The 15,187-nt window shown below is 46.4% G+C and overlaps 1 protein-coding gene and 1 long non-coding RNA gene across 8 annotated transcripts in view; both read right to left on the bottom strand.

The window, feature by feature from the left end:
• Positions 1-183: 183 nt before the first annotated feature.
• VPS8 (VPS8 subunit of CORVET complex) overlaps positions 184-15,187 on the bottom strand; it is an 85,546-nt gene continuing 70,542 nt past the window's right edge. For 5 of the 7 annotated variants that reach the window (XM_030027262.1, XM_030027264.1, XM_030027263.1 and 2 more), the window contains 4 exons: positions 13,623-13,792; positions 12,790-12,958; positions 1,705-1,785; positions 184-973 (listed from right to left, as the gene is read on the bottom strand). In XM_030027262.1, the coding sequence (XP_029883122.1) occupies positions 824-973; positions 1,705-1,785; positions 12,790-12,958; positions 13,623-13,792 (570 nt within the window). In that variant the 3' untranslated portion in view covers positions 184-823. Of the gene's footprint in view, positions 974-1,704; positions 1,786-5,663; positions 5,788-12,243; positions 12,351-12,789; positions 12,959-13,622; positions 13,793-15,187 lie in introns of all 7 variants that reach the window. The other 2 variants (XM_041126418.1, XR_005933287.1) reach the window with 2 other exon arrangements.
• On the bottom strand, positions 2,965-5,650 carry LOC121233568. The gene is made up of 2 exons (XR_005933289.1): positions 5,160-5,650; positions 2,965-5,063 (listed from the first exon to the last, which is right to left on the bottom strand). It is a non-coding gene; the product is annotated as an uncharacterized LOC121233568 (long non-coding RNA).

Genomic DNA, 15,187 nt, shown 5'->3' with positions numbered 1-15,187 from the left:
ACCCTCCCCCAACATAGGTACAACAAGGTGAGAGGGGAGGTTTGGGCTTCACCCACAGTGACAAGATGCGTCTTCCTGTAGCAGAGTTCAGTGGCTACTGTACTAAGAAAACAGCAGCCAGCAGCACTGCCAGACCAGCAGCCCTCTTACATGCTCCCTGTGCACACAGCTCACACACGAAAGTTCAACCAAGGGCCTTTTTAATGGAAGTTCATAGGAACACACCATGCTCAGGTTAGTTTGCTCACACATGTATCATCTTCTGCACTCTTCAAGCCTTTTCGACGTTTGCCTGTTCTGTGCCCTCAGACCCCATGGCTGCTGCCATGAGCCAGTGGGCCAGGCCTTGGCAGAATAACTGCTTTTACTAGTACCACAGTTAAAATTCAGGTATGGTACCCAACCACAAAAACAACACAGCACTGTGACACACAGGCTCTGGGCACAGGACAGGCTGTACTCCTCCAGTAGAGTGGAGCCGAGTCAGTTATTTGGCAAAGTTACCACCGCTGCCGTGAGCCTCCGGCTCAGTGCAGGTAGCCCAGTGCTGCGCGATGCTTCGGCACGCTTAGTTTTGCCCCCAGAGTTCACGGCTTCTAGCCCAGCTGCCCCACGGCTGCTTTGGTTTAGTGAGAAGCAGCAGTAGAGCTGGGGAGATCACACACTGCTACAAACCCACCAGCACCCAGCAAGACTCAACACAGCACAGAGGGTTCTGGGAAAGGCAGTGGAGGTGGGGAAAGTCCAGTGTTGTGATGGAAACGCTTCCCAGCACCAAGACCTGAAACCAACTGTGGCCTTGCTGCAGCTGGAGGCAGGAGCGCTAATCTTCAGCCAGCGGAGGGGGGGCCAGATGGAGCTTGAAGTTCTCGTTCTGGAAGACACTGCTGGTGGCCGGGTCACCGTGGGAAATGCTGAGCAGCCCGTGCTTTTCACCACTGTGGCCACGAGACAGTTCTGTCAGGAGAGCTAACTACAAGACAAAACCCAGACAGATCACTGTCCGGCAGCCTGGGCAGACTGCCTAGAAGCACTCGTGCAAGATGCAGAAAGACAAAGTGCTCATGGCGGGGCTCACCTTTTTCCTGCAGCAATTAGAAAAACCTTAACACATGTAAAGAACAGGGTATATATGGTATGTAGTGACCCTATAGAGCTCAGTGCAGGACAACAGTCCTGAACTAAACAACTTTCCAGGTGTCTTTAGGTTGTTTTAAAGTTACATAATTGAAAAACAATCCCAGAAAGAGCTGAAAGTGCCAACAACTGCAGCCAAAACAGGCAGGAGGCACAAGGAAAGTGCAAGGGACTGAGGGAGGCTGCACTGTCCTTGGGACAACACAGGGGACACAAGGAGGGACACTTCTGTGTGATCACAGGAGCCACACGGTGTCTGGAGGGGAGGTTATTTGCAAATCTAAAAAGAACCCGAGAAACCTCACACCACAGACACTTTTCAGGCCCAGCCCCAAAGCCAGAGGCATTTCCATGGTTTCACTGCCAGCAAATTCCCCAGCTCTGTCAGAAGCACTGTGGGTGCCTTGTGATGTGAAACAGCCAGCTCTACGCACAGTAAATTGCCAGCACTAAAGGAAACCCAAGAGAAAAGCCAAAGCCCACACTGCCAGTGCCAATATCTGGTTTGACAACATGCAAAATACCCTTCACCAATTTAAAACCAAAAGGAAAACAGGTGGTACGTACTCTGGAGGTTCCTCGGTTGAGTCGGCAGAGTTGGTCAAAAGCTTGGATTTGCTGAGGATCCAACAGAGACTCTGAACTTGCCTGATAAAGAGAGTGAGAAGGTTACAGAGAAAACACACAAGATGTCAAGTTCATATACACAGAAACTGATCCCTGCTCCTGTCCTTGGTTCTGGAGCAGCCAGTCTGTAGCCTCTTCGGGGAGGCTTTTTTAGCCATCTTTCCTCTGGCTTGAAACCACTGTGTGCACCTTTGTTTTGGAAAAAAACCATCCTTGCACAAGGGACAGAGATACCCTTACATCCACAATGACTTATTGTTGGTGTCTGTAGCTGATGGCAGACAGACTAACAGTAGTAAGTTAGAAGAAAAGGCGGGGGGGGGGGGGGGGGGCGGGAAGGAGAGGCAGAAAAAGAAAGAAAAGGGATGGGAAAACTCCCCCGCAGCCAGCTGGGAAGAGAAGTAAAGGGTCTCTGTGGATGAGCAGCCTCTCCAGGGCTCTTCCCCAGGCAGCAGCAGCTCCCCCCAGTCCTTTCTCGTCATCTCCTGATAGCATCCCCCAGCCCCGCTCAGCCTTCCTACCGGGTCCCGGCACAGCACCGACTGCATCATGCCATGATCGGGCGCAGATTGTGCATGGCTGTTATGGGGAATGATTACTGTGCCAATGACTATTACATACTAATGGTATCTCTCCTAAGGTCCATTTTTTCCCCTAGTAGGATGTTACAGACAAAAAGCTAGGAAATGAGGGGGGGAAGGGGGGGGAGGGCAAGGCGACTCACACATCTGTGGCAGCCATGTCCCCTGAGAAACCAGACACAACAGACATCGCGGTACTGCCCAGCAGTGTCAGCCTTTGCTGGGTGTAAGGGTGTCACCCCAGCAGTGCTGGGGCAGTTACAGAGCTGTAGGTGAGAGCAAACAGAATTGCAAATAGAGGGACTGTAGCCTGCAACAAAAGCATTAACGCAAAGAGGGCTGCATATATACTCAAACTGCTTTAAAAGGCATCCTTTACACATCCCAGGGAGAGATGACAGAGCATCACAGATTCTTGTAGGTTTGTTCCATTTTATCACATCACAATGTTTCTATTTTGAATGTTTCTGCTCATATTCTAAAGCAAAAGCATCATCAAGAAACTACAACAGGAGCCAGAGAGAACAGCCTCCCTCCTCATGAGCAGCAATCTGGCATCTGTTGTCTCTGGGAATCTATTTTTGAGGGAACATTCAATGTTCATTCTTAAATATTTTCCCCAAAATACATTTCCTAAGGGCTACTAACCCAAAATGCTACAGTCCTACCAGTGGGTACTGACTGAAGTTGCATTTACTTTAAACTTTCTTTGGCAATGGATCAAGCCCAACATGAAGAACTAGTATTGCTGCCTTCAAGAAGTGCCATCAACTGGAATTGAGGCTGAACTCCTGGCCCCACAGTGGCAGAGGGGGCTTCACTGTTCCTCTGGAGTCAGGCAGGGTCACCAGGAGTCGGGACCATTCCCGGTCACGCACAAGCGTGCTCCTCTCTGCACTTACAGGCTCCTACCAGCAGTGAGGCCCTTCTCCCAGGGCAGGCATTCTCCTTTGGGGATTGCTGCAGTGCATTTGCTGCCGTGCATTTGCTGCCACACTCAGCTTGCTTTGTATTTCTCATGCTTTATGGTGTGTTTAAAGAGCACGTTCAAAAGCTCTGTGAAGATAACTCCCAGTCCTATTTGGGGAAATAAGCGCATACTACAGCAACATGGTGCTGTGCAAGGCACAGCACGCTGGCTCCCAAGCTTCTCTGGAAGAGCTTGCCATCAGCTTTTCACAAGAGCCAGCAAGACTTGGCAAACACCCTAGAAAGCACACTCCGATAATCATCCTAAGCCTGGGGTACGCTGCTGTCCAGGTTTAAGGTACAGCTTGTGGCTGCTGCTGCCCGGGGTGGCTGCAGTCTGCATTACAGCTCCATCTCATGGCCCCAGAGGAGCACGCTATGTCCTGGGCAGAGCTAAGAGCCTCTTGGACAGGGCCCTTCTGAGGAGCCCTGCCCAAAGTGGATGGCGAGCTGCGGTCCGCAGTGGGTCGGAGGGAAGATGCACTGAACCCACCACAGGTTTCCTGAAGCCTGAATCATTCTGTTACTCTCCTGAAGCCACGCACATCTTGCCTTTGAGATGTTTATCAGACAGTCTGAGGAAGAGAGGAATGTCCCGAGTGCAGATAGCTTATGCTGGAAGCATGTGCTCAAACTCACTTCCTCCCGCACCAAGATATGCTTTATATTGTAAATAACTATTTGCTAATCACCAATCAAGGAGCCAATCATCCATATTCCCTGCACACACAACATAGGCTTTGAACCAGAGAGCCTATGACAGTGAGGGTCACGTATCTGGAGCTGGCAGGTTGTACAGGCGCTTCCAAGGGACATGCAGGTCATTCTCACTTGGAAAAAAACAACAAAAAGCAAGGAAAAACTGCCCTCCACAGTTGCTGTAGCCACAGGCATTCAAGGACAAGGAAAATGTGATATAATTGGCCTCCCCTCTTCTGCTATCTCTCTACCACGCGTATGTAACTATCAATCAGACTGTTCTCCAGGCTGATGAGCTGAAATATTGCAGGCAATTCTTTCTGTTGTCATGGAAACAACTGCTGTCAGGCCTTTTCCTTTTTTAACTGTGTCACTAAAGGCATGTTTTCATTCAGGAGCTACAGGGAGGCTCTCAGAGTCCAGTATCAGCACTCAGGCATTAGCGGAATCCACTTGGTTCACTCGTTCACCCCGCAACACAGCTTCTGCCTCCAGTGCTACTCCAGGGCCAGCCCGCTTGTTATTGTCCAAGATCAGTATGAAGCGGTTCGGCACCTCCAAGCCATTTTCAGCCAAATCCTTACGCCCCTTCGGAAAGGCCTCAGACTAGACACAGGACCCAAGAGACACAATTTATCCCCTTGAGGATCTGGGCCAGCACGGAGAAGAAAGGTTCCTTTTTGTTTTACAGTTCTCAGATCCCACCACTATAATGCTAATCTCCGTTGCACATTTTGCTTGCACATATTCCACCCACCTCCGGTAGTCACCACACAGCCCTCCTAAGCCTGCAATTATCTTTAATTTAACAGCTACAAAATCCATCATCAGCTAGTGCCTAAGCAAAGCAGATCATACAGCAGTTGTAAGCAGAGGCACGGTTAATAGTCATGCCAAGAGATCCATCTAAGTGCTGTCTCTCAGAGCCATACCTTCCACAAAAGATACTGCTATATCAATTAGAGCATCAGAGCACCACATTACCCCAGGGGGCTGCTCTGTAACACAGGGCAGATACAGCCAGAAGTCCTGGGAAAGGTTTCGGGATTCCTAGGAACAAAAGCAACACCCACCTCCCTCAGAGCCAAATCCACAGGCAATGGACACCAAGTCCACCTTCTGCCATTCCTCCCCTGCAGCTCTTACTTCACCATGGCTCAAGTAGCCTTCCAAAAGGTACCCAAATTCAGTTTTGTAATGAGAGCTGAGCCAATTAATGTAAAACTAAGTAGATCTACTTCTCTTCTGCAGGATAAGGACCTGCTGTTTTCATGGTAGTCCTAGGAATCTGGAACAATCAACCAAAAAGAAAGCAAGGCAGGCAGCTGCTCTGCCCAAAGTCACTAGAATGACGCTAACATTACAAAATTGTTAATGAACTTCAGAAAACCTCAGGACATCCCTTGTAGAACAAAAGCATGCTGCTGCAGACCTCTGCAGAGCTACTGCAGAGCAATGCACCACTTCTACAGGACGGATGCAGACCAGCCGATCACTGTGGAGGTGGAAACAGAGTCTTGCAAGTCACTCTGGGCAATGCGGCAAGTGGGCAAACCTTTGCTGGGAGGAAGTCCCAGAGCCACTGGGACTGCTCTACGGCAGCAGAACACGCTGCTTTGAGACCAGCCTCCGCAGTGTTTTACCACTTACCTCTGCTAGCACACACAGGAGCGAAACCCCTGGCAGCAGGCCAGGCCCTGCCTGCTCCTGTTTGGATGCAGCGGCAGCCGGTACCACTGGGGCCAGCAGCGGCAGGCAAACCAGGACCTGTGGTCTGCAAGTAAACAGAAGCACCGACTCACCAAAGCCCATCACAGAGCAGCCTTCCCTCAGCACAGCTACAGCAGAAGCAATCTGTCACACAGGTCTGCGCTACAGCTCTGTCCTCTGATCTCTTCAGGAGCAGAATGGGAAAGGCAGATGTCTCTTATTTCCAGTTGAACTTAGCTGAACTTAAGGAGCAAACCTCTCAAGGCAAGGGAGAGGACAGGGTTTTTTGTGCTCTGATAGACTTACTGCTGCTGCAACATGAGATACTGTAGTAACTGAGAGAGGAGGAAGGACAACTGTCTGTATTAAATATCTAGAAACACACTGACATACCTCCATTCTCCCTCTGCTAGCTGGTCTGTTTAGCAGCTCGTGCTTACACCAGGCACTGTTGGAATATTCCCTTGGAGTTCCACTGATGCCTTCAGCCAAAGGAGCAATAACGCTGTTCAGGATTAATTAAACAAAACCCACATATCCTCACTGGACACTATGGCCCAGCAGATGAGATATTTATTTATAATGTAGCAGGCTTCGAGGGAAGCATGGCAGCACATGGATTAAACATTACATAAAGATGATGCACAACAGGCCTGTGCTTAGGCTCATCTCAGTTCAGCGCCTGAACCCAAGAGGACAGAAGCGTCATGCATGAAGGCAAGTAATTCACTTTCTAAGCACGAGCTAAGAGGCTGTTAAACAGCATCCCACAAGAGCCAACCACGGAAGACTCAAGAGGTGCACTGTTCTCTCAATGGCAGGAGTTTGGGGAGAGAAAAGGAAGGTAAAGACATGTAGAAAAAGGAAGAAGTCCTACTTGGTGCAAGAAGGATTAGTGACCCCTCCTGCTAGAGGCTTATTGATAACGTGACCCCAAACCTTACAGAAAACCCAAGCAGATGCCTCTGCTATCTGTCCCCTTTGTAGCTCCTGACACCCATGCAGAAATCTCTTACTGCTGTTTAGGAGGGAAGTTTATAATGTGCTTAAGAACAACTCTGGTCCCGGGTGCTCAGCTACAGCTGCCCAAGCCTGTCTATGCTCAATTCACATATAAACCAACAAAACATACTGGTTTTGTTGTGCAACATGAGGGTAAAGGGAATGGGGGGGAAGGCAGGACATGGAAACTGCAGCTTTCCATTTAAGGGATTTGCAAGAGACAGATGCTCATCTGCCACCTGCATTTCTGAAAGCCACCCTCCAGAACAGCCAGTGACGCCCTTGGCTACAGCAAATGCCACTGAACCAGCCATAATTCCCTCCCATACCCTCCCATCTGGGGACTACGAACAACCAAAACCTCAGCTTCTATCTATTTTGCTCCCCTCCTTCAGAGGAACATCAGAAGAAAGGAGTCATCTGCACCCTTCTTAACCCTTTGGCCTTTTGGTTATTTCTCAGCTTGGAATGAGTACAAACCATGGAGGGGAGCAGCAATCGCCCCCCTCCAGCAGCAGCAGCAAGCACAGCACCACAGGCAGAGGTTACTGACAGTGCAGTGTACTGACCCTCCAGCCTGCCCTGGGTCTGGAAAAGCAGCCTCTCCTAGCAGATGGGAAGTCACACGCTTTCTTTCTTGTCTGTGCTCCAAGGCAGATCTGCAAAGACAGACTGAAAGCTTGCAATTTCACAGCGAAGACGTGTGTAACAAGCTGTGCTGGTTCCTTGGAGGACGGATATATGGCTGTCAAGCATTGTGCTAAACTACACATAACTATTGGCAACAGTGACTGATGCAGTTTGTGGGAATATCAACAGGTTGCAACAGCCCAGCATCTGTCACCATATTTAAATGAGTCTGTTCTACAGATCCTCCTACATACGAAATGTTTTATTAAAAGGGAAGAAATTTTCATCAAACCATAGGAATAGTTTCTTTGAAATTGAGATGTAAAGTAAAGCAAAGATTACCCACTGAAATTTTGCCATCTTTTCTCTTAACCAGAACACACCACTTCCCCAAGTGATCCTGGGAGCACAGGGTAGCCAGTCCAACTGGTCTTTGCTTTAGGCAGTTTGAAAGTCAGCTGTCTTTACTTCATGTTAGCCTCTCACAGGTCCTAGAGTGCAAGACTTTTGATTATAGGCAGTAAAAGGAAAACTTCTGCCAGGCTACAGATTGCTATATATGAAGGCCAGGGGAAACAATTACAATTCAGTCTGATATTCTCAAAAAACCCCAACAAAACAAACTAAGCCACCCCCCAGCATGAGAACTCCAAGAAAACAGTCAATTTTGATTTAAAACTTACTAAAGGATAATTTTAGGTTTGAAATTAGTCTTTTTAAATCTGTATTTTATTTTCAGTTTTAGCTTTGGTGCCAGTCGTCCTCTACCTGCTAGTTAGGACTCCTGCACTCAGTTTTCTTCTTACTGAATCACTTTTGTTTCCAATACATGACAAGAAATCTTACAACACAGATGTTCTGCTGATGAGAAGCCAATGGTACAAAGTGTCTCTAGTTCCTTCCTCACATGGATTTCCTACGCGTTGTTGAAGAAGTTAAGGAATCTACCACCAAAGCCAACTTTCTCAGTTAATACATATGTGGGAATATTCTCTACGGTGGAGAATGCACAACCTTGTAACTGCTTGGTGTCTTTTGGGGGGGTAAGCGGGGGAATCACGCCTGGATATTTTCAAAGTTATAAAGCCCTTGGAAAATTTTAATATTGCTGGGAGTCAAGCTAATAACTGACAGTCACCACTAGACTGACAACAGTAAAATTGGCTCTGTCTACTGATTGATGGAGGTCATGGGACATTTGTCTAGCTCTAAAATAAGTATTGGCGAAAAAAAAGTCCTGAACCTTCATTCTTACCCAGTAGAAGGCACACAGACATGCTGCAGAGGGACATTTAACATCTCAGTTCAGCAATACCCTATGGTACCAAGACCTCACAGGTGGAAGTTGGTCAAGAAGCTCCAGGTTGGATGGAAGGCTGTGTTGCAAAGAGAGATGCTGGTGGCAGGCTGCAGAACAGAGCTCAAAGGTAGAGTCTGACAAACTGGATTAACTATGGATCACATTCATTGTCCATCCTGGCGTGACTTGACAGGATTAAACTCCTGAATAAAACATATTTGCCATCTGGACAGCTCTAACAATGATGACCTTAGAACTCAGGCACATTCTCAAACAGTGAATAACCAGAGCATGTCAGCTTAGGGGTTCATGGCATTTTCTGCAGAGCTTATGGCCCAAGAGCCAAGACTGTGTTCCTCTCCCTGATCCCTAGTATGTAGGCTGGCAGAATAAATGGAAAACACAAACTAGCTCACTGAAACAAGGCAAATTAGTTTTGGAGATCAATGACTAAGATATCAGGAGTATTTCACTTACGCATTTAGGCAGCAGCCCAGCTACTGTGCTTTCACCTAATATGCCTCAGTTAACTTCAAACACCACAATGCAAAAAAGCACTGCAAGTTTTAAATCGGATTAAAAAACCAACACAAACACACAAGCTTTCATTTCTTTTAACACTCATTTATGGTATGATATAAGGTAAGGAGGACAGGAAATACAACCAGTTTAGACCCAGAAGATTACCCTTGGGAAGACAGCAAAGGTTAGGGGATAACACAGAAAGCATAAACTTTTGGTAGCAAAACCAGAGGAAAAGCCCCGTTGCGCTTTTCTCGCTATTCTCCTTCGCTGGGGCAGAATGTCTCAAGCCTTCATCACAGCAAGGCTCCATTTAAATAAGTGCTATCACCAGATTCAATAACGGTTCAGTGCTGGCTTGTGGCATCTCTCCACCTCCCCCAATTTCAAGACAATTGCTACAGAAGTCATGCATGCAAAGCAGAGACAGAGAAAACACTGTCTGTTGAGCTGTCGTTTCACATATAAATCTCAACAACATTGCAAAATTCAAACTGACAGTCTTTGTTTCAGCAGAGCAGAATTGGTACTATGAAATGCACTCCAGATGCTCAGTGGCATTTCTCAGTATGAATCTATTCCTAATTCAAGGCTTGCTAAGAAAATAAATACCTAAACTGAAGATTGCACTATAGGGAAAAACAAAACAAAGCAAAAAAACCCCAACACATTAGATTTTGCCAGGAGACAGACTAAGCTTTCAGGGTCTTCAAAGTGGTTGCAGAGAAGTAGCCTCCCCACAGATCTATATGCAAAATGTCCCAGAAGCTTCCGAGCTGGCTCTCCGGAGTCTAGGGGAGGCAGGGCTGGAAGCACAACTGTGTTAGCATAACCTCCCTCTGGGATTTCCTGTTCATTGTTTGCAGAAACACCAGCTGTGGAAGCAAGAGCAGCTTGACCAACACAGACCTCTGGGTCTGCCCCATGTCAGCAGAGTTGAGAGGGAATACAGAGAAGCCCTTCACCAGAGAACTGCAGCAGCAAAAGGCTGAACAAACCTTTTGACAAACAGAAATAAATCCCTTCTGTGCCTGGGGTGGCACCAGAGACCAGTGACCTCTGCTATCTTGGACCCAGGCTGAGAAGGACCCTTGGGAACACGTGAATGTGACTCAGAGTGGGGGGGACCCCTACCAGTCTCCCCTTTCCTTCAGTCCCCTTTGCTTGCCCACACTTCTCTCCAGCATCATCCACCAGGCTACCGTAGAAAACGCACCTTTCAAACAGACCTCAATTCTGCACAGACCAGTGTCATGTCAAAACAAGCACAGGGAGCTTAGCTGTTTTCATGCTTAATTCTCTGCTTAAATTTACTTGAGGCTGCACAAGACCAAACCCTACCATACCAGCATGCACCAGCCTGCCTCCAGCAAGAGCTTCTGTGCTCCAGGTAACCCTCCTCTCCCTTCTGCTTTTGGCTCCAGTGGAGCCAGGTAATAGGCACATCCATCTCCTCCGCATTCCCAGCACTTACCCCGCGAGAAGTAGTCTGTTCTGTAACTCAGACTATTGCCTAGCCAAATGAATCATTACCTCACAGGGTTAATTAACACTACTGAGTGGCAATTGTTAAGCAAACAAACTTCCTGGAAAAGCTAGAGATTTCACAGTCTTTTGCCACGTCTAAATATATGCAGCTTTTTAAAGATCTGACTGTGCAACAGTTTAATCACATGCGAGCACAACAGTTAAATATTATAATTTAAATATATGAGGAACATCACAAACTTGGAGAGGATCTGGGACATCAGGAGGAGGAAGTGGGGGGGCCTGAAGCGGTGCTCAGGCTCTGATGAGGCAGAGCCAAGCTGTGCTGGGTCGGCTGTGTGGAGCAGGAAGCGATGGGCTTCTCTGCCAAGAGCACATGACAGACAGCAGGGAAGCATTCAGCACTCTCAGATGGTCTGGCATGGACATTTTCTAGCCAGCGCTAGATGATCCATGCTGTAACCCCTTTTCCTCCCCATCCGGTCTCTCCACGTCTCCCTTTAAGCCCAGAGTCCCAGCCAGCCCCTCACTTTTACAGACAGATCAGTTAAATAAAGGGAAGCATCTTTTCCCTGCACCAATCATTCCCATGTCATCTGGAGCATTTTCCGCTTCATTCTGCTACAGGGTACGTCCAGACCGGTATTAAAGGGGAGACACAGGGGTTCTCTGACTGACTAGCCCTTGAGAAATCCAGTGATAACCAAGCTGTAAGGTGCTGGAACAAAATGTCAGGCACTTTAATGATGAATGTAGTTTTAGTACTTAATTTTGCCTTTAGCTTTTAAAGTTAAACCGGGTCTGTCGCATCCATTTGCACACATTCCTTTGGAGCAGAAGTGTAGAGGGTAAAATATGGGGCTGCTGAATCTGCCTAACTTTGGAGCCAGTATCCATATTTTACTGTGGCAGGACAGTACACAAAATGACGAGCATTTGTAAGCAGACTGTTTGGACCACAAACAATTTACAATCTCCTGGGAAAGCTTTTCTTTCTGTCACCATATAAGAAACTAACACAATTTGATTGCAAAGATTGCGTAGCGCTCCATACATTCCTCAGAGATTACTTTTCCCCCAAGTCTCCCTTCAAGCAGGAAGCTTTTTTTTTGTTAATACAGAAGCTGATGGAAGTTGACTAATGCTGTTAGCTATCTTTTGATCGGAATTGATTTGGCAGAAATTGAAATAATCTGCTAGAAGAAAACAAAAGTACTACTATAAAAACCTACTCCGAGATTGAATTACTTTGGTTTCAGAAGTGGGAAAACGTTGCTTTGCATGCATCTGTGCGGTGACAAATGCACAAAGTACCTTGAGGCATTTAGAAACAAACAATCATCAATGACCATGTTTGCCAGAACACGGGGCAGTGGAGTTCAGCTCCCCATGGTGCAATACCCCTAAAAGACATCCCAACAAGCTACCTGCCATTTTTGCTTACAATCCATAGTACCATGCCAGGGAAAAGACAGAAGAATGCATATTGAGACTGAACTTCTGTTTGAATTAGGGCTGGTGAAATTTCTTGCACACAAATACTGACAATAAATACAAACTAATTATCTGTTCTCTCACCCAAATCCAGCTGCATCAGTCTTGTTTACATGCAAGCTTCTTAAAACATTGTGCAAGCACTTAGCGAGTCAAATCAATTCTAGCTCTTTTACCCAGAGCCAGGTTATCTGTTAAGAAGGTGGAACGGAGGCTCCATGATCCAGCCACAAGGATCATGCCAGCTTTTAATACAAGTTTTATGTAAAACACACCTAAAAATAGTTTGAAAGGAACTGTTCCCAATGGCCCATCCCAGGCTCTCACAAACAAGACAAAGCAGTGGATGCATCTAGCAGGCAATCAGCTGCAAGCATCCAGCTTCCCCTCATGCTGGCTAGCAATTCCCAGACCTTCTGGATGAACATATTTCTATTACTTCCACAGCTCTGTATACCCATGCCAAAACAAAATGACATTCATACACGTGACTAGTTAGCTGCTGATACTGTTTGACAGTTACTAATTGTGGGCTTGTCTGGAAGCAAAGACAGACAGGAGAACAAAGTGACGAAGTCTATAAGCACTGCTCAAAGTTTACTTGAAGAGAAACTGCCTCACAAACCTTACCTGTGCCAAGGATGCTCCACTTCCTTTTTTTAGCTCTGAGAAGTTCTCACTCAGTTTTCCCCCCTTGTTACTTGAGTTGCATTTATAGCACATCCACCTCATCAAGCCTTTAGTTACCGTCCCGCACTCTTTACTCAGCAGACACAGCGAATGGTACAAGTGGCCACAGCTGTAAAGAGAAGAATTCTGCTGGGTGCTTGAAAGCAGGGCAACACAGCCTGACAGCTCTACACTTTGGAGGGGAAATCGCTGGTCAATGGAAAACAAGGCTGTTTATCTGTAAATACAGATCAGCAGTGTATACACTCCCTTCGTACCTCCACACCACCCTGTAGTATTTCTAGACTTGCAAAAATAACAGTAGATGCCCATTTGCTGATACAGCTACAGTTCATAATACTAAGGTAATAACGATCTTATCTTATTTTACAGCCAGCTGGCCACAGACAGGAATACTGGAGATGCCAACAGAGTATGTAGTCAGGGCTGCAGTAGATCCGAAATGTACAAATACAGGCAAATGAACCCAGGGTGCTGCAATTGCACAAACTGCATTGCTGGGAGAGATGACAGATAAACTGACAGCTTACTGAACAGCTCTCGCAGAATTGTAAGGCAATTCTTTCCAGCCAAGACAGAGCTGGCTGCATGCAAAGACAGCTGGCTCAGGTGGGTTTGATTAGCCAGCCCTTTTACAGTGCAAGGGAGCAGGGATACATGCTCACAGGAATACACATGATTACTTGTGCAAGTCAAAGACCAGTAGCTTCCCCCCACCCCACCCCTTTTAAAACTAACATAATCGCAGCTGTGATCCTACCCCTTAACTTTACCTGAAAACAATGATTTCATCAGCAGTTTCTTGCCGCCTTTTGTACTGCTGTAGACAAATGCAGCAGTAATCCTGCTTTGGAGTAAGCCCTCTAGTGACAGAAGCTCTTAGGTTACACAGGGACCAGTGGAGATCATGGTTTAAAAGATTCGTAGTTGTCTCTAAAAGGGTCTGTGTGGAAAACAATATACAGAATAACTAGGTCATTTTGTCATCTCCAGACTGCAGAAACTTCATACTGATCAATTCTTCATAACAAGCAGCTTAGCAGATTACTAAGAGCAAAACCAATCCAACAAAATTGCTTCTCTTTGTATGATTTCTAGCCACTGCCCTCAAAATACTTATCCTTTCATCACATGTTAATGAAGGCAATAGCTTTTCACTCTTAAATAGATAAGTCCTTTATTGATTTTTGTCAAAGAGCATTAAAAGAGACATAGTAGGCTCATTTTTTCATCTTCCATACCAGACTCCCCTTTTTTTCTCCTGTACCTGGTAAGCTACTGCTTACATCTCCCATTTTAGGAGAAATGTGCTGATAAAAATCAAAGCCCAAACGCACTATTGCAATTAAAATATGTAAAAACCACTGAATTTCTTCATCGCTAGTTCTCCCCAAGTGAGATGTCCATTTCTGAAGAGCCAAAAGCAAAATACCCTTAGTTTTTAGCAGTCAGTGCTTCTTTGACCAACAACAGGTATCAGGCATAGGTGCTCTGGTCCGTGATCTACCGATATTCTGTAGCAGCAACTTGCAAAAGGCTGCAGAGGTTGCACCAGCAGTTCACATCTGGACTAGGCCAGATGTGACACACAGCCTGTACCAGACAACTGCCAGGCAATGACAGAGGACCTGTGCTGCTCAGAGCAGACCTTTACCAAAGAATCCAAACAGAGATAATGGCTCTTTATGTTCAGCCCTCTACAGTAAAGCTATCTCGCATTTTATTTTTAAATTGGATGCTGCTGCATAGAGGCCTGAACAGTAGCTAGGATGGTAGTACCATATGGTAGGCAGAACGAGGGAGGGTGAGTTTGGAGGAAGACTATGCATTCTGCTTTGGGGAAAAGGAGTTTTAGAAAACTGTTGAAGTTTGGAGACTGCCTGGGATTTGAGACTGGACAGAGAAAGGCAGGAGTGAGATAAAGGTGAAATCTCATTAGGTGACAAAGGAAGTGCAGCATTACCATTGGGAAGTGGCAAAACAGCCTAATTTAAAGAGCTCTTATCCAAAACTGCATAAAAAGACAAAACATATTGGGTTTGTGCCTTTGGATCCCTAACTGCAGGATGAGTTGGAGAAAAAGCAGATGTTTATCCTTCCAGTACATTTAACATTTACATGGTGAACTCCAGAGGTATTCACCATGTACCTGTCAGTCCCTTCACTTGCAATCTGTCTGTGAGCAATACAAACTCATTCCCCTTCCCCCAGTTACACAAATATAAATCACTTGCATGTCCATTTACTTTGCCCTGCAGAGAGAAATGACAAATGAGAGAGAGTAGTAGGCTAGAGAGCTAAAAGTAATCCCTGCATACAGCAGTGGACAGAACAGAAA

Source organism: Aquila chrysaetos, chromosome 10 (genome assembly GCF_900496995.4).
Source record: "Aquila chrysaetos chrysaetos chromosome 10, bAquChr1.4, whole genome shotgun sequence".
NCBI classification, from domain to species: Eukaryota; Metazoa; Chordata; class Aves; order Accipitriformes; family Accipitridae; genus Aquila; species Aquila chrysaetos.
Note: the sequence above shows the minus strand (reverse complement) of the source record. Positions and strands in the feature narration are given on the sequence as shown.